Below are 22,802 nucleotides of genomic sequence, written 5' to 3'. Positions count from 1 at the left end.
TGGCTATTTTTTGCAGCGTAGATCAGGACTGTCATTTTCATATTGAGAGTCAGGCCCTGAGTCAGAACCTGTAAAAGGCCACAGATTAAGCTGTACTGCTTCTGTATTCCCTCAGTCAGCTCTGGATTTTCTGGGCCTGATAGACTCCTGAAAAAAGACTGAAATATGATGATTTTGTCCTAATCAAAGATAACAGCCAATGGATTCACAAGTAAATCCTGGACAGTTGGGGTCAGGTGCCTGAAAAAGAGCTGGAGTCACTTACTGCTGTCACATGATTACATTCATTACACTCTCTCAGCGCTAACCCTTGCTCACAAACATAACACAAGTCAGAGCTTGTCAATCTATTTGGTTCCTAAAATAACTGTTTTGGTATCACTAACTGATGTAGCCATATGGTTTAGATGTGGACTGAAAACTAATGTTGTCATTCTCTTTGGAACACTAGAGGGCGTCCAGTGTCAAGATCACCCTTTAGGACGGCGAGATTATCGAGTGTCTTCCTGTTGGTTGTCATTTGGGGGCAATGAATTTGGTTTCCAGCAGCAAAGAGAAACTTCTCTGGGTGTCTTCTTATTCACTCTCAACTACTGTCCTGTACAAAGATTAGCAGTCCTGTACATCCCTGGAGCTCGAGGTCAAAGGTCAAGACAGCAAGAGAATATTATGTCCTTTATCTATAGATAGATCTGCATGTATTTATTTATTAATTACTTTAATATTTATAAATTAAATAGTTACATCATGTTATTGTTGCATTTATGTCCTCAACAATTGTGCAATTTAAAATTAGACTGTAAAACAAACAAAACAGGCTTTAGGTTGTGTGAACAGTGACGATACAGTCAGATCCCTGTGCTTCTTAAAAAAGCCCCTCCAGTGGAGACCTGTAAGGTATTAAAAGTAGTTAGAGATTGTCATTAAAACTGTTAGTCTGAACAACAGTTGATACTATTACTATTGGTGATATCTGAAAAAGATTATTCAGTTTATTTATTTATTTTTTTGGTAACTGAAAAAAAAAAAAACAGTTTTTAAAAGTTACCGACTTGACAGATGTTGATGGCCAGTCTCTGGTGGAACCACTGGTTAAAAGGCCTGAAGAATAAAACAGACCAGAGCTCTGAGATTCTCATTCATCAGCTGGATCAGACAAGCTGTCAGAAAATGAGTAGATGTGATTGTCTGGTTTGACAGTTACAGCTGTAGAAGCAAATACTACTCTCAGTCAGTCCAAAGCAGATTTAAATGACCGGTGTGAAATTATTTTATTTATTACAATTACTTTTGTGCTTGGGAGCCACTTGAGGATATTTTTAGTTAATACACTTGTTAGCACAAACAATGTCTGATCTGTTTAAGGGAAGTCTGAATTAAAAGCATTCAAATGTTATCTCATGTACCTTTTTTATTTTTTTATTTTTATGCTGTTTTCTCGTAGGTGACAGAACTGAGGACGTTATTGAGCTCAGTGTGATTTTAACACTTAAAAGTGTTGACTACGTTAATTTCTGCTCAGTCTATTCAGTGAGGAGGAGTTAATGCAAACTCAGATGTCTTTTACTTCTACTTATCTCACAGTAGCGAGAACGATACATCAGTAGAGTCACATTTTGATATGATGGACTACAAGACAGGACTGCTGTTTTTAACTCTCTGCTGGGCAGGTGAAGATTTTCACTCGTAATTAGCTGTTTTGCCTTGAAAAATAACAACTTGTGTTGTAACTATGTTATTTTTCTTTTTCATTCATCTGACAGGTGTTGATGGTCAGACTCTGACTGAGTCTGAACCAGTGGTTAAAAGGCCTGGAGAATCCCACACACTGACCTGTACAGCCTCTGGATTCACATTCAGTGACTACTGGATGGCCTGGGTCAGACAGGCTCCTGGAAAAGCACTGGAGTGGGTTGCAAGCCATTAAAACAGTGTTAATATCCACTACTCTCAGTCAGTCCAAGGACGATTCACCATCTCCAGAGACAACAGCAAACAGCAGGTGTATCTGCAGATGAACAGTCTGAGGACTGAAGATTCTGCTGTTTATTATTGTGCTCGACACTCACAGTGACTGAAGTTGTTTGAGCAGCTGTACAAAATCATGCAGTCATTATTCTACCTAATTTATTTTGCATGGCAATTGTAGAATAACGAGGATTTTACTAATGCTACCAAGAAGTTCATATTGCTTCTTTACAGTACTTTCAGCCATGGTCTCCTCCAGTGGCATCATGTAAACGATCTCATTATCAGAGGTACCCACAGTTCAGATGGTGTGGTGATTGGATGGTGGTTCAAGGTTCGAGGTTCAAGGTTCTTTGGTGGTGGTGAGTTAATAAGCAGTTGTTCATATATGTGGAGATCATTTCAGGCCTCATCAGATATTCCAGCTGTTTAAAGGTATTTTCTCAGGATTTTAGTATTATTACATTTTCAGTAATCTATGTACAGTACAGTAGACAGTATAGTACAGTGCTCTGCAAAGGTCTTGAGATACTTCTCATTTATTCATGTTTTGCTTCCAATGAGCCACATGTTCTTCATTTTCCTTCTTAACTTTATTGATTTTCAAAATGCATTTGCTTATAGGAGTTAAGGAGTTTATGAAAAAAAAGAATAAATGTTCTTACCAGAGAATATTGTGAATACAAAAAAGAGAAATTTCACATATTTCCAATTTGTATTCAGTTTGTAGATTTCATTATTAAATTGTTAAATTGCAGACGTACAGTCCCTTTATTCAAACTGACATAATGCATTTCCTCATAACTGTGATGTATAAGAGGACAGAAGAGCTCACATTGGTTCAATTCAACTTCATCATCAACCATGTTCTCTGTAGTTCTGAAACTGCTGCTGGCTTCTGCATCACGTGAGACGTTTTGGTCAATTCACGCTACTGAATACAACAGAAATCCTAAATAATTAAATAAATCATATAGATAACACTGATTTCTGTTTCCACAGGTGTGTACAGCATTGATCACATCCAGCCAAGCTCACTGGTTGTACAGCCTGGACAAGCTTTAACTATCACCTGTCGAGTCTCTGGTTATACTTTGACTGATGGTGGCTATGGAACAGGTTGGATCAGACAAGGTGAAGAAAAACCACTGGAATCGATTTTCTACATATGGTATAGTGGAGGCACTTACCAAGATGATGCTTTAAAGAACAAGTTCAGCATCAGCAGAGACACTTCTGCTCAAACAGTGACAATAACAGGACAGAATCTGCAGCCTGAGGACACAGCTGTTTATTACTGTGTATGTTACCACAATGTAATGCAAACCACTGACAGACCTACACAAATACTCAGCAGCAACCATGCTTGTGCCGTAATTGTGAATAGAAATAATACCAGTGTGAGACAGAGAGCTTACCATTTGGCAAAGGGTAGCTTTAGCTCAGGAGAGAGAGCAGATAGTTTGCTGATTCCAGTCCTTTCATTGGAGTATAAATGTTTGTGAATGTTCAATAGAAAGCACTTATATGTAGAAAACATGCTTGAGTAAATGAGAAATGCCATATAAAGTATGTCTGTGAAGGTTCTCAGTCATCCAGGTCATCGTAGTCAAAGGAGCTTGCAAAGAAAAGCGTCTGGACTTCTTTAAGTTGCTTGAAGACGTTTCACCTCTCATGAGCTTCTCGGATGAGAGGTGAAACGTCTTCAAGCAACTTAAAGAAGTCCAGACGCTTTTCTTTGCAAGCTCCTTTGGCCATATAAAGTAAAAAAGTGCTATATAAGAAATAGCTTCTTCATATGTGGTTAGCTTTGTAAAATAAACTACTGTGTATTACTGTGCAGAAGTTGGCTAAAGGAAATTCTATTAATATGCCTGAGGAAATAAAAAGCTTCATATTGAACCACAACTATATATTTTTCTACATCATTTATCAGAACTTTTATTCAGTTTTGTGTGCTGAACAATATGAGCCAAAGAATGCCACTGACTGAACTGTATAGCTTCAGGATTCACAGTCAGTAAATCAGTAATAGCACGTGTCACAAACTGGGCCACATGACCATAATAAAACAAAAAAATGCTCACAAATTCCAGTTAAAACAAACTGTTTATTATAAGTAACAAATAAATAAATAAATAAACAAATTAATAAATAAATAAGAGAAATTCAAACTAACCACGGTGTGTACTCAGTACAATCAGGACAATCAAAGTATGCAACATCGTTTGATGCAAAAATCCGTTTGCAAATAACTTATTTCTGAATACAGCTGACAATTTACTTTTTTTTCCTCTAAACTTTCTAAATGTGTTTCTGTGAAGGAATCAGTGAAAACATGATGGTTAGTTAATGTAAAAAAAACAACATTATTTATGATTCAACACTTCTTCCTAGTTTTAAGGAGGAGTCAATGCAAATATTTTAATGTTTTTCGTTTATACTTATCTGACTGCTTAGAGCATGACAAAACAGTGGGCAGTTGTAGTTGAACAAGATGGACTATTGGACAGCACTGCTACTTTTAACTGTCTGCTGGACAGGTGAAACTCTTCACTGATGTTCTTCTGTTTCTTTAATTTACGATGATACTTTATTTTGTTATGATGTCCTTTTTTATTTCTGTTGACAGGTGTTGTTGGTCAGACTCTGACACAATCTGAACCAGCAATTAAAAGACCAGGAGAATCCCACAGACTGACCTGTACAGCATCTGGATATAACTTTGGAGACCGCAGCCTGGTCTGGGTCAGACAGGCTCCTGGAAAAGGACTGGAGTGGATTGCTTACATATACTGGCGTGATGGCAGCACTTCCTATTCTCAGTCAGTTCAAGGCCGTTTTACCATTTCCAAGGACAACAGCAAACAGCAGGTGTATCTGCAGATGAACAGTCTGAAGACTGAAGACTCTTCTGTTTATTACTGTGCTCGGATCCACAGTGACAGAAGTTGTTTAAGCAGCTGTACAAAATCCTACACTCCTCACTATGATACATTTATCTTCAATGATAACTGCAGTATAATGAAAATTTTACTAACAATAGTTCTATTACTAGTATTACTGTAAGAAAAGTGTCTGTAGTTCATTATATTTCACTCTGCTAAACTTTCCATTGGTGTCTTCTTCAGTGACATCTATAAGGTGATTCCATTATCAAAGTTAATAAAACATGGAGGTCAGCTAAAATGGTCACAGCCAGTTTTTCTGGAGATCTTTCTTAGGTCTTTTCAGGTGATTCCAGCTGATTTAATGAATGTCCAAGCTGAAACAGTGTGTTGCCCTGATGAAAAGAAACAGAACAACAAAATATTTTTTTTAACAGGATACAAAGTGAAAAAAGTGCATGAGCGCACACAAACACACCCCCAGAAAAAACAATTAATAAAAAACAAGGCTTCCCTGCATTTTTTCATCACTGAGTTCCAATCAATCTAAAAAAAAACAAGTAAATAAATAATATCAGGTTTCAGACATGATATTTAATGCTTATGAGACATACTCTTCTTTTCTGCTTATGGGAAATTCTCTGTTCTCTTTTTCTTCTCAAACACATGGAAATGTTAAAAAGAAAAAGCTGGAATGACGTCACCAAGTGACAATAATGAACCATTCTGACAGCGCAGCAAGTCTCTCCATTGTCATTTCAAGTGAGGGAATTTGATTTCCAGATGAGAATGAAAAAAAATAATCTTTGGATTTCTGTTTTTATCATTGCCAGCTTACTATGTGTCTGATACAACAAACCAATAAAAAAATGTTTATTTCACGATAAAAAACGTTTTATTTACATTTATGTACAGTGTGCACTATAGTTCCAATTTCACATTTACAATACTGTCTTAAAGTCTTGAGTCACCTCTTAATTCTTTATATTTGGTTTTCAGGAAGTTTTTCTTTGGACTCTGGTTGTGTTTTCATTCATTTTGAGTCCAGTCCTTGTTCGTGACAACAAGGGAACCCTTGTTGTGTCTATACAAAAACAGGAAGTTAGAAACAAACAACTTTAAATGGTACCATTGGGCAGTTTATTGTCAAAACATCATTTCTGCAAATTTAATTTGTTGACTCTATGATGAATGCCACTGATGACAGTTTGACACATAAAATAACTGTTGAACCAACAACATGATTACCAACGACCTTTTAGCTGAAAACTTGTGTGAGTTGTGTCCTTAAAAAATGAGGAAAATGGATTTTAGGATAAAAAAGAAGTCCTTGGACTCACATCCAGTGCACACTCAGATCAGAGGAGGAAAGAGTTTCTGACTCCAGCTCTGGTGAATCAACTGTCATCTGATTCAAATGAACTCTCCTCTAGACAGTTTATTTATAAAGTGTTTTACGAACCCAAACATTACAGCTAAGCAGTGGATTTTCCAGTTTCAGTGCAGCTAGCCAAATAATGAAAAACCACTTACTGCATAAGAGACAGCTAGTGTAAATGGACAGTATATCCTCAGTTTCTTAACATAATGCTCATTCTTGCTGCCGGGAGCATTTTTAGTGTTTGTATTTTTTACTAGGTTATTGGTTCTGGTACTGGTTAGCTAACACACACTATGCACAAGTTTCCATTTGCACAACAGCAGACGACAGTCATGTCTGCAGATGAACAGTCTGAAAACTAATTTAAAAAATACTGTTTAGAGATCAAGTCAAAATGAAATGCATTATGAAAGACATAATAAGACAAATATCTCATATTTGTCATCAGTCACTTACACAGCTTTGTGTAAATGGACAGTCTGTTTATTCAAATGAATTTAAAGCACTTGCTTATAACTTTGAGGTGTGTTGCTGCATCAGTGAGAGAGCAGAGGAGCTCACATCAGTTCAGTTCAGCTTCATCATCAACCATGTTCTCTGTTGCTTTGATACTGCTGCTGGCTGCTGGTTCATGTAAGAAGCTTTGGTCAATTCACACTACTAAATACAACAGAAATACTAGATGATTAAATTAATAATTTAATTGTTATATCTGTTTCCACGGGTGTGGACAGCATTGATCACATCCAGCCAAGCTCACTGGTTGTACAGCCTGGACAATCTTTAACTATCACCTGTCAGGTCTCTGGTTATTCTCTGACTGATAGTGGTTATGGAACAGGTTGGATCAGACAACGTGAAGGAAAACTACTGGATTGGATTTTTTTCATATGGTATAGTGGAGGCACTTACCAAAATGATGCTTTAAAAAATAAGTTCAGCATCAGCAGAGACACTTCTGCTCAAACAGTGACAATAACAGGACAGAATCTGCAGCCTGAGGACACAGCTGTTTATTACTGTGCACGTTACCTTACAGTGATACAAACCACTGACAGACCTGCACAAATACTCAGCAACAAGCAACACACCACCACACAAATGTTGTAATTGTGAATCTGTATAATGAGTACTCTTTTGCAGCCAATATCAGGACTGTTTATTTTTTAACTTAATTCTAACCATATGTGCTACAACACAGGAATGTTGCTTTTAACTTGTTTTTGTCTTCATATAGTTTCCAACTTCAAGCAAATTAGTTTTCTTTCCTTTTATATTTATATATTTCTTTCCTTTTATCCTGAAAAAAGACTGAACTATAATGCTGCTATTCTACTGACAATCCCTGCCAATGGATTCACATTCAGTAAATCTTGGATGGAAGAACTGAAGTGTTTTGCTGCTGTTACATGTGACAGTGATTACACCAATTACTCTGTCAGCTCTAATCAGGTTAAGCCAAAGGTTGGACCCAGGGTGTGGATTCACAAACACGAGTTTGAAGTGAATGCTGTCTTTATATACAGTTGCAGTGTATTTAAACAAACAGAATTCTCTGGGAAAATCTGAAATGGGGACTGGGAGGGGGGCTAGCGACTGAGCGGGAGAACTGCCTGGCAGGCAGGATGACAGTGGAGGAAGCTGGTTAATCTGAGGGCTCGAGCGCAGCACATCACCCAAACAGCTGAGGCAGTGAAAGGATGAAGAACAGGCGCTGGAGATCACACACAGATAGCTTAACAGGAGGCTTGGAATAAAGACGGTGAATAACGGATTGAGGAGACAAGTGTTACCACAGAGGTAGTAGTACAATGTGGTGGAATTTGCCTCTTAAGAAACGCTGACCTGATGAAGGCAATCTAGAACAGTTGGGAGAGGTCCTCATCTGAGGCAGCTCCAACCTGGTAACGCCTACTTACGGAACAAAACACAAAACAATAACACATAACCCAGCCTGCTCATACCCCAACAGAGCTGACTCTTGCTCAAATGACACAAGTCAGAGTTGTAAAACTGTTTGAACTCTAAAATCACTGTTGACGTTTCACTACCATAAACAAAAATATGCTTTAGGATTTAGACTGAAAACTAATGTTGTCATTCTTTTTGGAATGCTGGAGAGCAGTCAGCGTGAAGTCTCACCCTCTAGATAACAGCTAGATGAGCAGACTGCGAATTTAGCTGTGATTGCAAAAACGTTAGGTACAGTTAAGTACATCTTCAATTTTAAGAGAACTCCAAAACTAATAAAGTAACTTTCAAATCTTTTATCATTTACCTTTTTAATGATTTAATTTCTGTGCTGTGTTTTCTTGTAGGTGACAGAATGAAGGATGTTATTAATCACAGTGTGATTTTCAACTAGTAAGACTAGGAGTTAATGCAAAACTCAGTTGTCTTTCACATCTGTGTATTTGACTGTAGAAAGAATGACAGATCAGTTTTCACATTTTGATATGATGGACTGTATAACTGCTATGTTTCACTCCCTGCTGGGCAGATGAAGGTTTTCACTAGTATTTAGTGGTTTTGTTGTGCCCTTAAACAGGGGAAATATTGAGGAAAGATGAATGAAGACACTGAAGCACAGCTCTCACCTTCACTTGTCTGTACAGATTGACTGAGGGAAGAAGGGTGCGTATTCCCACATTTGAGCCCAAAGGCATTACCAATAGATCAACTCACAATCATCCAAGGCCAAACTCTTGCCACAGATTCCCACTGCATTTTCCCTGCAGCAACACAGTCAAAACAACAATGAAGTTATTTTATTAGATATAAAGAACAAAAGTTTTTACTCAGAAAGGAATTACGTTTCTAACCCACCACATTTTGTCTTGAAAAACTTTAAAACTTACTTTGTAACTGTGTTATTTCCATTTTCTTTGTTGGCTTTTTTTTTCTTAATTTGTCTGATATGTGTTGATGGTTGGACCCTCACTAATTCTGAACCAGCAGTTAAAAGGCCTGAAGAATCCCACAGACTGATTTGTACAGCCTCTGGATTCACATTTAGTGACTACCGGATCATTACTGTGCTTGAGCCACAGTGACTGAAACTGCTTGGGCATCTTTGCATAATTCTAATTACAGTTTATTTATTTTGCATCTTAATTTTAATGCAATGAGGATATTGCTAAAAATAATGTTATTGTTACTAATACTACTAAGGTGTCTCTTTTGGACTTGTCTGAGAAGTTCTGGAAGTTCTTTTTTTTTTCAGTTCTTTCAGCTGTGCTCTTCATTCTTGTCTCCTTCAATGCCATCAAGAAGATGATTTCATTATGAGCAGTATCCATCCTTCATATAACATGGTGATCAGTTAATAATAAACTTTTCATATCTGTTCAGATTTAAGGCCTCATTAGACATTCAAGCTATTTAAATGGATTTTCCAGGTCCAGCTGTAACAACTTTTCCACCCGAATGAAAAGAAACAAAACTACAACACACTCATCAGACTTATCATTGCATCTGTATTAATGTTGAAAGAGAGGGTTTATGGAATTCTTCTCACTGAAACTTTCACACACATCCCAGAGTGACGCACCTCTAAGAAGCATAATGGCACAGAACTCAGACGGTCATTAAACTGTTAGTCTGAACAACAATGGATACATTTTGCTATCTGACATAATTTCCTTAGGGAGTAGTACTAAATTCAATTCAATTCAATAAAATTTTCTGATTACAATTCTGTTTATTTGTTATCATGATACAATATTATTCATTATTATTATTATTAGCAGTAGTAGTACTTGTACTTGTACTTTGGATTTTATTTGAGAGCCACAGTGACTGGAGCTAATTTAACAGCTACACAAATCCCATCAAAATCAATGCTGATTATGTGGGTTTTATTGAAACTGGCAATATTTAATCTCAGAAAGATGAGGCAAAAAGAAAAAGGAAACAAAAACACACATCTTTTGTACAGTATGAGAAAAAAAACAACAACAACCAAACAATCAAACAACAAAAAAAAAACACTAGAGGGCAGTCAATGTCAAGTTTCTCCCCTTAGAGAACAGTGAGTGTAGCTCAGAAAGCCGGTGTTTATTAAACCACAATGACTGTGACATTTACAAAGATGCAATAGCCTATATTAGAATGGAGAGTAGAATGAAATGTATAATATGCTGGGGTTTTTTTCTTTTTTTAATAGAAAAAAAATCTTTATCGCATCAAAATAACAATGATTTAAAAAACAAATATGAACCATAATAAATACATGTGCAACAGAAGTTTGGAGAGTTAAATAAAATGTTGAAAAGACCCCAAAATGGGTTTGCAGAAGAACAGAAAACAGAAAATAATTCAGAGTATGACCGAGGCCAGGAAAGGTTTTTTGAATGGATACAAGTGGAACAGCATTCCCCTCACTGTCAAATCTACTCCCTCCACTGAATCTTTTAAAACTACAAAACTTTTTTTTCGTTGGCATTTGAGACTGTCTGAATTGCTCACCGTCTCTTTTGCAGCTTTATTGCCACTATGGACTGAATGGTAAAATGACTGATTCTTATATATACTATCTATACAAAATGCCACATTCATCCACTCATACAAGCACTACTAAACTCAAGTGCAACTGATAAACATTGACACACACATTCACACTCAGATGAACGCATGGGAGGGCAATTTGGGGTTAGTATCTTGCCCAAGGATATTTGGCATGCAGATTACTCTCAGTAGCAGTCATTCACTTCAACAGCTCCACCTCCAGAGTTGACAGCAGATAGCAGCTGTTTTTGCAGGTGCAGTGGAGAAAAGTGAGATTAACAAATTTAACAGTTTCAGTTCTGCAAAATCCAAAGACCAAATTAGAGTATTAAGCAATCTTGAAAGAATAAGTCAGTTAGCATTTTTTAAACATAAAATCATAAGCTTGAAAGAAAAAGGCAGAGCAGTTTCATATCATTTTTTTTAAATGAGCCAGAACCATAAGCAGTATTTTTATTTTTATGTTTTTGCACTCAGTCACACCTGTTTCATTTCCTGAGTTACTGCTTTCTGTGGTGCAGTATTTCCTGGTATTTCTGTGACTGAAAACACAATTTGAATACTGAAGCATTCTTGACTTTTGGTGTCACGAAGTTTTAGCTTTCAGTAGCACAAAGGTATGAAAAAAAAAACCCACTCAGGAGGCTGTCATCTTGTAAATAACCCATGAAAGAATAAAGTTATGTTGAAACCAAGCACACCATTGTTTTTCTTGTGACATTACCAATAAGTTTGATGTGTCACATGGCCCTCTTCCTATTGAAAAAACAAAAGTTGTATCCAAGATGGCCAACTTCTAAATGTCCACCATGGTCACCACCCATCTTGAGGAGTTTGCCCCCTCACATATACTAATGTGCCACAAACAGGACTTTAATATCACCAAACATTCCCATGTTATTACGGTGTATCCATATAAATAGCCCACCCTGTATTACTCCCAGTCAGTCCAGGGTAGATTCACCATCTTCAGAGATGACTCCAGCAGTAAAGTCTATCTGTAGATAGACTTTACTGCTACATCCACATCAGTCCAGCTCTAAGGTCTTTACACTGGCTGCATGTCCGTCAGAGGATAGACTTTAAAGTTCTGATGCTGGTCTATAAAGCTCTGAATGGTTTAGGACCAAAATACATCAGTGACCTCCTGACCCAGTATGAACCTTCCAGATCCCTCAGGTCATCTGGATCCGGCCTTTTATCAGTTCCCAGAGTCAGAACCAGACATGGAGAAGCTGCATTCAGCTTTTAGGCTCCATATATCTGGAACAAACTCCCAGAAAGCCTCAGATCAGCTGAAACACTCAGTTTATTTAAATCCAGGTTGAAGACTCACCTGTTCTCAGCTGCATTTGAATAAAACACCAAATCCACACTTTTAAGCTTAAATTTCAAAACTTAAATTTTAACTACTGATTTTATCTACTGTTTTTTTTAATCAATTCTAATCATGCTTTTTATTTGTTTTTGTTTTTAATGTCTCTGTAAAGCAGCTTGAATCACCTTGTTGTTGAATTGTGCTATATAAATAAACTTGCCTTGCCTTACAGATGAACAATCTGAAGACCGAGGACTCAGCAGTTTATTACTGTGCCAGGAGAGACACAGTGAGTTGAGTTCCAGAGGAGTGATACAAAAAATATTTCCTCTATTTCTTATTACAATATTGCAAATTTGACTTATCTTGTATAACATTTTATAGCTGTGTTTATTTTAGTGAACATGTTTAGTTATTAAAATAAGAATCCCTACTCTTTCTTTGGCTCTTGGCGAAGGCAGTCGCACTTTTTCTCCTCTCCTCCTTCCCCTTATCTTCCCTGCTTAGCCTCTTGTGTCCTTGTCTTGTCTCGTGTACACTCTCTCACAGTCTGTTCTCTAAAACCTAAAAGAGAATTATGGATTTGATCAACTGGTCTCTGAATGCTATTGACACCAGACATGGAGGGTCGTGTGCCTGGCGGGACTGTCGATTGAGGACGCTGAAGATATCTACCTATTCAGAACCATGATAATAGGGTTCTTGCTGATTGGAGCTGGCTTGGCCTTGGCTTATCGGAGAATTAAGAAAGTGGAACCGGCTGTTCAAACCCCCCCAAGGCTGCCCGCTGGGATTGAAACGGTGGGACGAGGTGCGACTTCTCAGAATGGGCTCACTGAGTACAGCATGGTTAAGATCTTGGAGAAGCTTGCAGCTGCTGTGAATACTCAGAGCGTATGTTGGATTACATCAAGGAGAAGTTCACTCAGAATAACATCTCTGAGCGAAAGTTGGATCACATCTTGGAGCAGCTCACTGCAGTCGTGAGTTCTCAGAATCAGCTCTCTGAGCACAAGAATGACAACACCACGGAGCGCAAGTTTGATAACATCATGGAGAAGCTCGCGGCTCTCCAACGGGAGATTGAGAGACCAGTGTCGGTTTCGCCATGTTCAAGAGCAGCTTTGAAATTCTCATGAGTTGTTCGCACAAAAGAAAAACCACCATTTTATTGCGGCTATCCCTTCGGCGCCAGCTGTGGGCTCAAGGCTGGAGCCGAACAAAAACTCCCTGATTTATATCATCTGACATGTAATCAGTTTCATCCTGTATGTCAGTGACATCTCTAAGTTGCACTTGTTGCCTAATAATAATAATAATTCTGTGTTTAGACTGTTCTTCCCACTCTATGCAAGGCCACCTGGGTTGGCTGGTAGACTGTTTACTTACCCTCCCATAGGAGCCCAGCATGAGTAGAGGTCTCTTTTTTTCCTCTTGTACTTTCCCATTGTAGTGTACGTTTCAGTGTTTTTTTCTGTAATGCAACCGTTCTCTGACTTGTATCCCCATGTGATGTCTGTGTTGTGTGTGTAAGGTCGGGGGGCGGGTTCATTCCACTGCAGGGCAACCTGCCACTGCATGTGGCGAATAAAATTTGAACTTGAAGCTTCACTTACAAAGTCTGGTTGTTAACACTTCATAGTAAATAAGAAAAATATTTTGAACTCAGTAAATCATGAAACTAAATCTTTACTCTAGTCAAGTTAATATATCTGACGGAGTTTGAAGATAACCAGCTTTATTAGCCACTCTTTGTTGGTTCACATTGTCACTGACAAGGAGCATTACTTATTTGACTCACACTAAAAATTCCTTTACAGCAAAAAATATTCAAGGAGTATTCAGGCTAAACACATGAGAGGCAAAAACATCTGACAAGTTCATTCCAAGTGAATCTATTCTGGGAGGGGTCAACACTAATTCAGATGTATTTTACTTCTATATATAAGAAAGATCTGAACTCACGGTTTGATATGGTAGACTGTAAAATTGCAAAATATTTTTTTTCCCCACAGCGAGGGATTGAGAGGTGATCGTGGCTCAAGAGTTGGCAGTTCGTCTTGTAATCGGAAGGTTGCTGGTCGTTGTGTCCTTGGGCAAGACACTTCACCTACTGTCTACTGGTGATGGCCAGAGGGGCCGATGGCGCGATATGGCGGCCTTGCTTCTGTCAGTCTGACCCAGGGCAGCTGTGGCTACAACTGTAGCGCTATATAAATGCAATCCATTATTATAACTTATAGGAAAAATTTGCATTATTATTTGATTTGACTGTAGGACAGTGTTGCTACTTTTGACTGTCTGCCGTACAGATAAAACCATTTACTAAAACTTTATAATTTCTTTAAATTTATTATGAAAATCATTAGGATGCCCACAAATTGACCTTTACAAGATCTGGATGAAACCGGGTCACACAGGCTACTGGAAAAGGGCTGGAGTGGATTGCTCATATCTGGGCCAGTGGTGTCACCACGTTCTGCTCTCAGTCAGCTGATTTACCATCTCCAGAGACAACAGCAGACAGCAGGTGTATCTGCAGATGAACAGTCTGAAGATTCTGCTGTTAACACTCATAGTAACTGAAGTACTTTAAGCATCTGTAGAAAGCCCTACTTTTCTCACCTTTACTATCAGTCTTAATAATAATGATAATAATAATAATAATAATAACAATAAAGGTTAAAATCATTGGGAGGGGGAGATTGCCAGCACAAAGATATCACCATTATCACTGACCGCCAGAAAATCTGTGGAGAGCAGTGTCTGAGCTATAGTTAGCTTTAAAACCTGACTGGAACCTTACAAGGAGTTCACTTCTGTGTGTTCAGCCACACACTTTACTAAAACATTTGGAGACAATATGAAGTTTGTAAATGAGCCTAACATTATCAGGAAAGTGTGGTGGCAAATTTATTTTGTCATGTATTAATCATATATTTTAATCTTATCACATTAGTCATAGTAATGTCACTTTCTCAGTTAGTTGTATGCATGTGCACTACAGATGGGCCTTATGCTCTACAAACACAGTGAGGCCATTGTAATGGGAGACCTTAAACAGGTCGTGAGACTCCTTCTGGCTGTCAGGGATGTAAATCCTTAGGTGACGGCTAAGCAGAAAAAAAGGCCATAATTCTCTCTGTGAGGGAAGGGGTTTTAAGGATGGGGCTGATGGTAAAGCCGCCTTGATCTGAACGTTTGCTCCACTGCAGTGTTTTTTTTCTTTTCCTTTTTCTTTCAATAAACCTCGCTTCAAAAGACACACTCACCTGGTGGCTGTAATTTTATTTAAGATTTTCCATAACAAAAGTCAGGGGTTCTTTTTTATAAGGTTTTACCAATGTTTTCTTTGTTTGTATTAACAATGGAGAACCAGTCACTACTGGCACAATAATTATGGATAGATAATTAATTTCAAATTTCATTCCAATTTTAACAAATCTCTTAACTGGAAGAGAATTACATTTTTTTTAATATTGTTAATCTGAATTCACAACTTCAAATTTGATTTTAGAAACAGAATTTGAATGTGATAGGAGGAGCTTAATGTAAACACAGTGTCAGTGATGTAGTGAGAATCTCATTACATGATTATATTTAAAGGAGTTCTGCAGAGTTGTAAACATACCCAACACACTGTCAGTATGGCTTACAGAAAGTTAACACTCCTGTTAGTTGCTCTCTTTGTTTCAAGTTGTGTCCAAGGTCAGACCATAACAGAGTCTGAACCAGCTGTCAAAAGACCTGGAGAGTCACACAGACTCACATGTACAAGATCTGGATTTAGCTTTGGAAGCTCAGAGTGGAGCTGGATCAGACAGGCTCCAGGAAAAGGGCTGGAGTGGATTGCTTAGATACAGCTAGTACTCCTATCTATTACTCCCAGTTAGTCAGTCAGGGGTAGATTTACTATTTCCAGAGATGACTCCAGCAGTAAAGTCTATCTACAGATGAACAATCTGAAGACCGAGGACACAGCAGAGTATTACTGTGCCAAAGGGTACACAGTAACTTAAATACCAGAGGAGTCATACAAAAAATACTTCCTCTATTTATAACATTGACACAGAGCATTTGGTTTTGTCTGTAATACATACGGTGTAGTCCTCATTTCAATGAATATGCCATCATGTTTTGAAAATTGAATCCAACATTAAAATGCATCTCAACTGTCCAGGTTCAACACACATTAACAGTGACTTCCAAATTCATTCCAATTTATCTGACAACATAATTGAAAGCAGAGAAGAACATACTTCTCTAATATCATTCATAGTTTTAGTACCAACTACAAGATGGGGCCATTGCCTCAAAGTCTCTACTTGGAAGGGGAAGATTTTTACTTAGATTTTGTGTAAGAAAAACTAACAGCTGACAGGAGCAGGTGTGAGAAGTTATGACATTGCTAAAGTCTGTTATTCTCAGCCACTTCAAATTTACCTTCTCCAGAGACAGAAACAGAGAGCAGCTGTATCTACAGATGAACAGGCTGAAGATTGAAGATTCTGCTGTTTATTATTATTATTACTGATAGTGACAAAAGACAATTTTAACAGCTACACAAAATCCTTCAAATCCTTCTTTATGTATAAAAAATAAATGAAGGGAAAAGAGAAAACAAATTGTCTCCACCTTTAGAAAACAGTGAGATCAGTGATGACTCCAGCTTAGTGTGTGAACTAAGCTGTACCCCAGATTTAAACAGACAAACATAATCAAGAGGAGCTTGCGTTTCCTATACTTACATGCTCCACATTTATTTTTAAATTATATTTGTATGGAACATGTTTTATCACACTGAAATAACTATATTTTTAAATGAATAAAATCTAATATATATATATATATATATATATATATTCTTGAGTGAAGTACAGTGTCTTTGAATAAAAACTCTTTATTTTTTCAACTTTTCTGTCTTCTTGTTGAGGAGGAGCTGATGCAAATATCCTTTCTTCTACCTCTACTTATCAGACTGCTCAAAGCATGCAGGGAATAGTGGACAGACAGTTACTCAAAATGGATTGTAAGATAGCCCTGATACTTTTGACTGTCTGCTGTGCAGGTAAAACTTTTACCCAAAAAAATCATTGTAATTTTTTATTTTTTTTATTCTCTCTCTTTATTTCTGTTGACAGGTGTTGATGGTCAGACTCTTACAGAGTCTGAACCAGCAGTTAAAAGACCAGGAGATTCACACAGACTGACCTGTACAGCCTCTGGATTCACATTCAGCAGCTACCATATGGGCTGGGTCAGACAGGCTCCTGGAAAAGGACTGGAGTGGATTGCTTACATTTACACTGATAGTAGTGGCATCTTCTACTCTCAGTCAGTCAGAGGCCGGTTCACCATCTCCAGAGACAACAGCAGACAGCAGCTGTATCTGCAGATGAACAGCCTGAAGACTGAAGATTCTGCTGTTTATTATTGTGCTCGAGACTCACAGTGACTGGAGCTGTTTCAGCTGCTGTACAAAATCCTTCATGTGTCAGAAGAAATAAGAAATACTGAATTTCTATAGGACAATATGCATAGAAGTTGGAATAAAAACATTTATTGCAGCTCTTATCATGTCTCATCTCTACCTTTAGAAAACAGATGGATCACTGATAGCTGCAGCTTTATGCGTGAGTTTACCTGAAAGACTGAAGTAGCAGACATTTAAAGACTAAGTCAAAACAAAGTCTATTTTTATCTCAGACAAGTTTACAAAGAAACTAAATTGTGAAGTTCTTGGTCCAAGGTGCAAATATAATACACTGAAAAAAAGGGATTGGCCAGCTCTTGGATTTACATAAGCATCTTGCGTGTATTTAACCCAATTGCCTCATGCTTTAAAGTTAAGTGTAACTATATAGTGTAGAAACTACATGATATGCAGAGAGGGTAGATTAAATTGTTCATATCATGTTCAAGTGAAGTAAGTCAATAATAGCAATGTTAAATCCGCGACACTGCACGGGTTTCAGACTCACGCTCTAGATCGTGGTTTCAGGAAGGCATCCCATCTCAGTCAAGTCGAGCAGCCACCTCTACTGTTTCTTAGTATACCAAAAAAAGTAAATTGGGTGGTTGTTACATTAAAAAAGTCTAACTTGTAATTTGAACACAATAATTTCATTGTTTCTATGAACGTACTAAATCATGTAGGATTGCATGGAATTCAAAAACTTTAATTTGTTCTTGTTGAGACGACCTGATACAATCTAGTAAGAGTGGTTAGTTGCTGAACTCATGAAATTCACAAGATCGCACAAGATTTCAAACTGCAGGAAAATCACTGGAGTTATAAGAGGCAGACAACTACACACGCACCACGTGCATGCTATTGCTATTTATTGTGGATTAACCTGTCAAGGACAAAAACAAAAAAATTCTGCATCAAATACAGGAAATCATAGCTTTCCTGTGTTTCCTAGATTGTTGGCATGCTGGTTAGTGCTGTTGCTTCACAGTAAGAAGGTCCTGGGTTCAAATCCACATTCTGGCTAGTTTGCAGTGGCTTCTCTCTGGGTATTCTGGTTTCTTCCCACAGTTAAAAGTCATGCAGTTATTAGAGTTAGGGTTAACTGGTGATTCTAAATTACCTGTGAATGTAAGTGTAAATGGTTGTTTGTTTCTATGTGATAGACTGGTGAGGTGTCCAGGGTGTACCCTGCCTCGTAACCTGTCATTTCAGGGTTATTTCCCAGCCCTCTTGCAACCCGGAGGATGGTAGTCATTGTAAATCCATTCAATTTTTATGGTAACCAGGATCTAGACTTTGTTGAACATTATGTAATATGAAGACAGCATGTAGTATTTAAGTGAGCAAGTAGTATTGGGGTAAAAGTTATTGAATAGTGTTGAAATAAAATGACAAAATTGTGAAGGATTAAAACATTCCAAGAGCTCAACTTACTTCATCTGAACATGTTTCAATCGCGTTTTAGGAACACAAAATGCACAGGTTTACTGAATATGAAAACGTTGTGTTGATTTAACTCAGTGTTTAATTTTCTGCCAAAGCAAAACATTTGTGTGCAACAAATGTCCATTATTGAATCAAGTAAATCCAACATGGCCTTTTTTTCAGTGTAGGACAAATAAGCACAAATACTCAGCAACCCTGCAAGACACAACCGAAAAAACGTTGCAAATGTGAATAATGATTTTATGAATTAACATTTGTCTGGTCAGTTCTTCTCTGATAGACAGAATATAAATGTATTTGACCAACTTTTAGAAAACACACCAGTGTGTCTAACTATTTACCAGTTAGCGTCAAAGTATTTCAAACAAATAGACCTGAAAAATACGCTTCATACTGAACCACACAAACACTAATTTTCTATTTCATCACAGTGTTCTGACAAATCCAGTGATCTTTAAACACTGTATAAAACAAACACAGAGATACACAGAGTTTTATGATAAAGATGAGGATCAATTTACAGCAGTGATTGTAATGCAGGGAGAGGAATAAAGATACCATAAAGACACCATAACAGCAGCTCTGCATATTTGATTTGGCTGATTCTGACAGAACCTCCAGGTAGTTTACAACTCTTCTTGGGCACAAGCCAGGGAACGTGTAAACCACTGCACTACACTTCCTAACAATTTAAGTAAAGTATGTGACGGTGGATCAGTGAGGAAACAAAGCGGGTCACATCAGTTCAGCTTCAAGACCAAAATTCTTGTCTGCAGTTCTGATACCGCAGCTGCATCCTATTTTACTGGGTTCACTCAAATAACACATTAGAAACTCAAAGTAATTTAATGAGTGATGGATACAATGCTGATTTCTGTTTCCACAGATTCTTTTCAGTGACCCTTACACACAGACAGAGAAACTAGTATCAATAAATAATTAAAAACAAATAAAAACATGTTTTAGAATTTCAACTCAAAACTAATGTTGCAGATTGTATCAGGACACTAGAGGGCAGTTGGTGTTCAGTCTGTCCCTTTAGGAAACAGTTACTGTAGATCAGCTGTGTTTGTAGCTTCATGTGTGATTCAGATGTTGATGAGTGACAATAACAGGACAGAATCTACAGCCTGAGGATACAGATGTTTATTACTGTGTGAGTCTCTGGGCCACACAAACCTGCACAAATACTCAGGAAGATATAATCAGAGTTTGGACAAAAACAATGCTACATGTGATTTGTCACAAACCTTGATATGATTAGTTCTTATGTTTATTTAACTACAAGAAAGGACAAAGGTGTGTACTGTTGTATGAATAAATATCTACATTTGATCAATATCTCCCTGTGCCAGAGCTACTCTTTTATTATTGAAAATAAATAAGTTCATGTATACATCTATCATAACATTTTTAGTAAAGATCTCTTAAATTCTTCTCTTCTGGGTATTGTAGTCTTTAGTGAAAAACTCTTTCAGGTACATGGGGTAGAAAATGCAACCTGTTGCCTTTAACTCATGTTGTGGAGCAAAAAAATACTGTTGCCCGTCTACCAAGAATCACTTATTTAAAGAAACACACCACTGGCCAGTCTCTATGTTGCTGGCTGTAGCTCAGCAGGTACTAGACCAGGTCATGTAATGACATGTAATAGGAAAGTTGCTGGTGTGAGCCCTTGCTGCTCAATTCTGTATCTTTAGGCAAGACGTTGAATCCCAAGTTCTCTCTGATGCATCTCTCTGGTCCATTGGAGTGCGAACGTTAGATAGTAAGCACTTAAGTGCAGAAAAAAGTGGTTGTGTGACTGGGTGAAAGACGAATGTTGTGTCTTTTAAATGTGAATGACACATCACTTAGAAGAATTTTAAGAGAGATAAACTAAGCAAGTCCTCCTCTGAGCTGAAAACATGAGGCGAGACATTGCAGATATGTATTATAGATAGATTTGCCATAAAAGACGACCATTTACCAGAAGGCAGTACACAGAGGACTGATACAGATCTTAGATCTTTTCCAGGGTGTTTGTTAAAACAGCAGATGTGTGCAGCAGCAGTCAATGCTCAACCTTGCAGTAAATATTGAGTTTCCTTTTTTTTTCAATGCCTGTAAATTTTGTTAATCTGATTTTTGAAAAGAAAGTAGTGTATATGTGGCTTCACATTAATTATTGAATATTTTAAGTCTCCTAGTTTTAAGGAGGAGTCAATGCAAATACTTAGATGTCTTTGACGTCCATATAACTGCCTGATGTCAAGTGTGAAGAGAAGAGTGGACAGGCAAAGACATAGTCAAAAATAATGGACTGTGTGACACTGTTGTTACTTTTGATTGTCTGCTGTGCAGGTAAAACTCTCCACTAAAACTCTTTTTTCATATTGTTTTAATTTACTATGGAATTAAATTATTTTTCATTGTCATTTGTTTATGTTGACAGGTGTTGATGGTCAGACTCTGACACAATCTGAACCAGCAGTTAAAAGACCAGGAGATTCCCACAGACTGACTTGTACAGGATCTGGATATAGCTTTGGTGGCCACAGTATGCACTGGATCAGACAGGCTCCTGGAAAAGGGCTGGAGTGGATTGCTTACATTTACAGCGATGGTAGTGGAACTTTCTACTCTGATTCAGTCAGAGGCCGCTTTACCATCTCCAGAGACAACAGCAAACAGCAGCTGTATCTGCAGATGAACAGTCTGAAGCCTGAAGATTCTGCTGTTTATTACTGTGCTCGAAATCCACAGTGACTAAAGTTCTTTCAGCGGCTGTACAAAATCCTACAGTTCTTGTGCATTAAGCAGGGGGTGCTGTGACACCTGCTTTTTAGGAGAAGACCTATTGCAACATCCCCTGCACCCCTACCCACAGCCTTGTCAGCAATTCTTAAAATTTTATTTTTAGTTCAATATTTAAAAAGCATTTTAAATTCACTTTGACATGAACCAGCAAGCAAATGCCTGTAGAGAAGCAATTTGGTTTCTAAGTGGTAAATTTTCGGATATTAAATTAGTCCTTGTGATTTTATTAAAATGAATGAAATAAAGCAGAAATGAGGGGAAAAGATAAGTTACAATATATATTCCTTATATTCCAATAAGGAATATATGGGCTAACAAGGCAACACAAAATGGCTGTAAGCTAAATTTGTGATAAAATTAATACATTTAGTCCACATTATGCATGTACATTAATGTAGACGCATGTGTTGGTGTTATGAACAGACCCGGACAAATACTCAACTTTACTACGGTAAGCCAAATATTTGCTTTAAATAGCAATAGCAGTCTACAGCTGTTCACTACAGATACTTAACCACAGTTTTCACTGTAGTCCTTACTGCTAGCAAAATGATGTCATCTACACGTATGTCCCCGTGCCTTTATACAAATGTTTGTGATTGTTTGTTTTTGTCTAGGGACTCATCAAAGTCCCCAAAAATCTCCTATACTGCACCACTGAAAACAATACTCAGAAATAAAGCCATTACCCAACAAAAGCAACAAAGCTGGTTTTATATTTTGACAAAAAGTAAATTCAAGCGAAACACAGATCAAGCTAGAGGCCAAGAAGGCATTTCAAAACCTAGTGATGAATAGTAATAAGAACAAAAAGAAGAAGAAGGTGAAAATCACTGGAAAGCTATAACTGCAAGCAGATGGGGTATAAAGAGAATTAAGAACCTAAAAGAGGGTCAATTAAAAGCAAATATATAAACATTATAATTGTTAAAAATCATCAGTAGGAAGAGATGATAAAACATTATAAAAGACATACTTAAAGTAACTCAAACTGGAGGCACAGAGCAAAGAGCGAAAGCAATT

The 22,802-nt window shown here is 37.5% G+C and overlaps 2 protein-coding genes, 1 long non-coding RNA gene and 2 gene segments (V, D, J or C); 4 read left to right on the top strand and 1 right to left on the bottom strand.

Annotated features, from left to right (window-relative positions):
• LOC120747509 (immunoglobulin epsilon heavy chain) overlaps positions 1–22,802 on the top strand; it is a 438,017-nt gene that overhangs the window by 113,265 nt on the left and 301,950 nt on the right. The gene's annotated exons all lie outside the window — the stretch shown is intronic.
• The window catches only part of LOC120713955 (immunoglobulin mu heavy chain-like), a 539,092-nt gene that overhangs the window by 221,770 nt on the left and 294,520 nt on the right, over positions 1–22,802 (top strand). The window lies entirely within an intron of this gene.
• LOC120714171 overlaps positions 1–22,802 on the bottom strand; it is a 514,712-nt gene that overhangs the window by 202,631 nt on the left and 289,279 nt on the right. The gene's annotated exons all lie outside the window — the stretch shown is intronic.
• On the top strand, positions 17,040–17,540 carry LOC120714040. The segment is given in 2 exon segments: positions 17,040–17,129; positions 17,203–17,540. Coding segments are annotated over 2 exon segments (393 nt in total).
• LOC120714082 lies at positions 21,229–21,787 on the top strand. The segment is given in 2 exon segments: positions 21,229–21,323; positions 21,415–21,787. Coding segments are annotated over 2 exon segments (360 nt in total).

This window comes from Simochromis diagramma, unplaced genomic scaffold, assembly GCF_900408965.1.
Source record: "Simochromis diagramma unplaced genomic scaffold, fSimDia1.1 OVJJ01000321.1, whole genome shotgun sequence".
Taxonomy (NCBI): domain Eukaryota; kingdom Metazoa; phylum Chordata; class Actinopteri; order Cichliformes; family Cichlidae; genus Simochromis; species Simochromis diagramma.
Note: the sequence above shows the minus strand (reverse complement) of the source record. Positions and strands in the feature narration are given on the sequence as shown.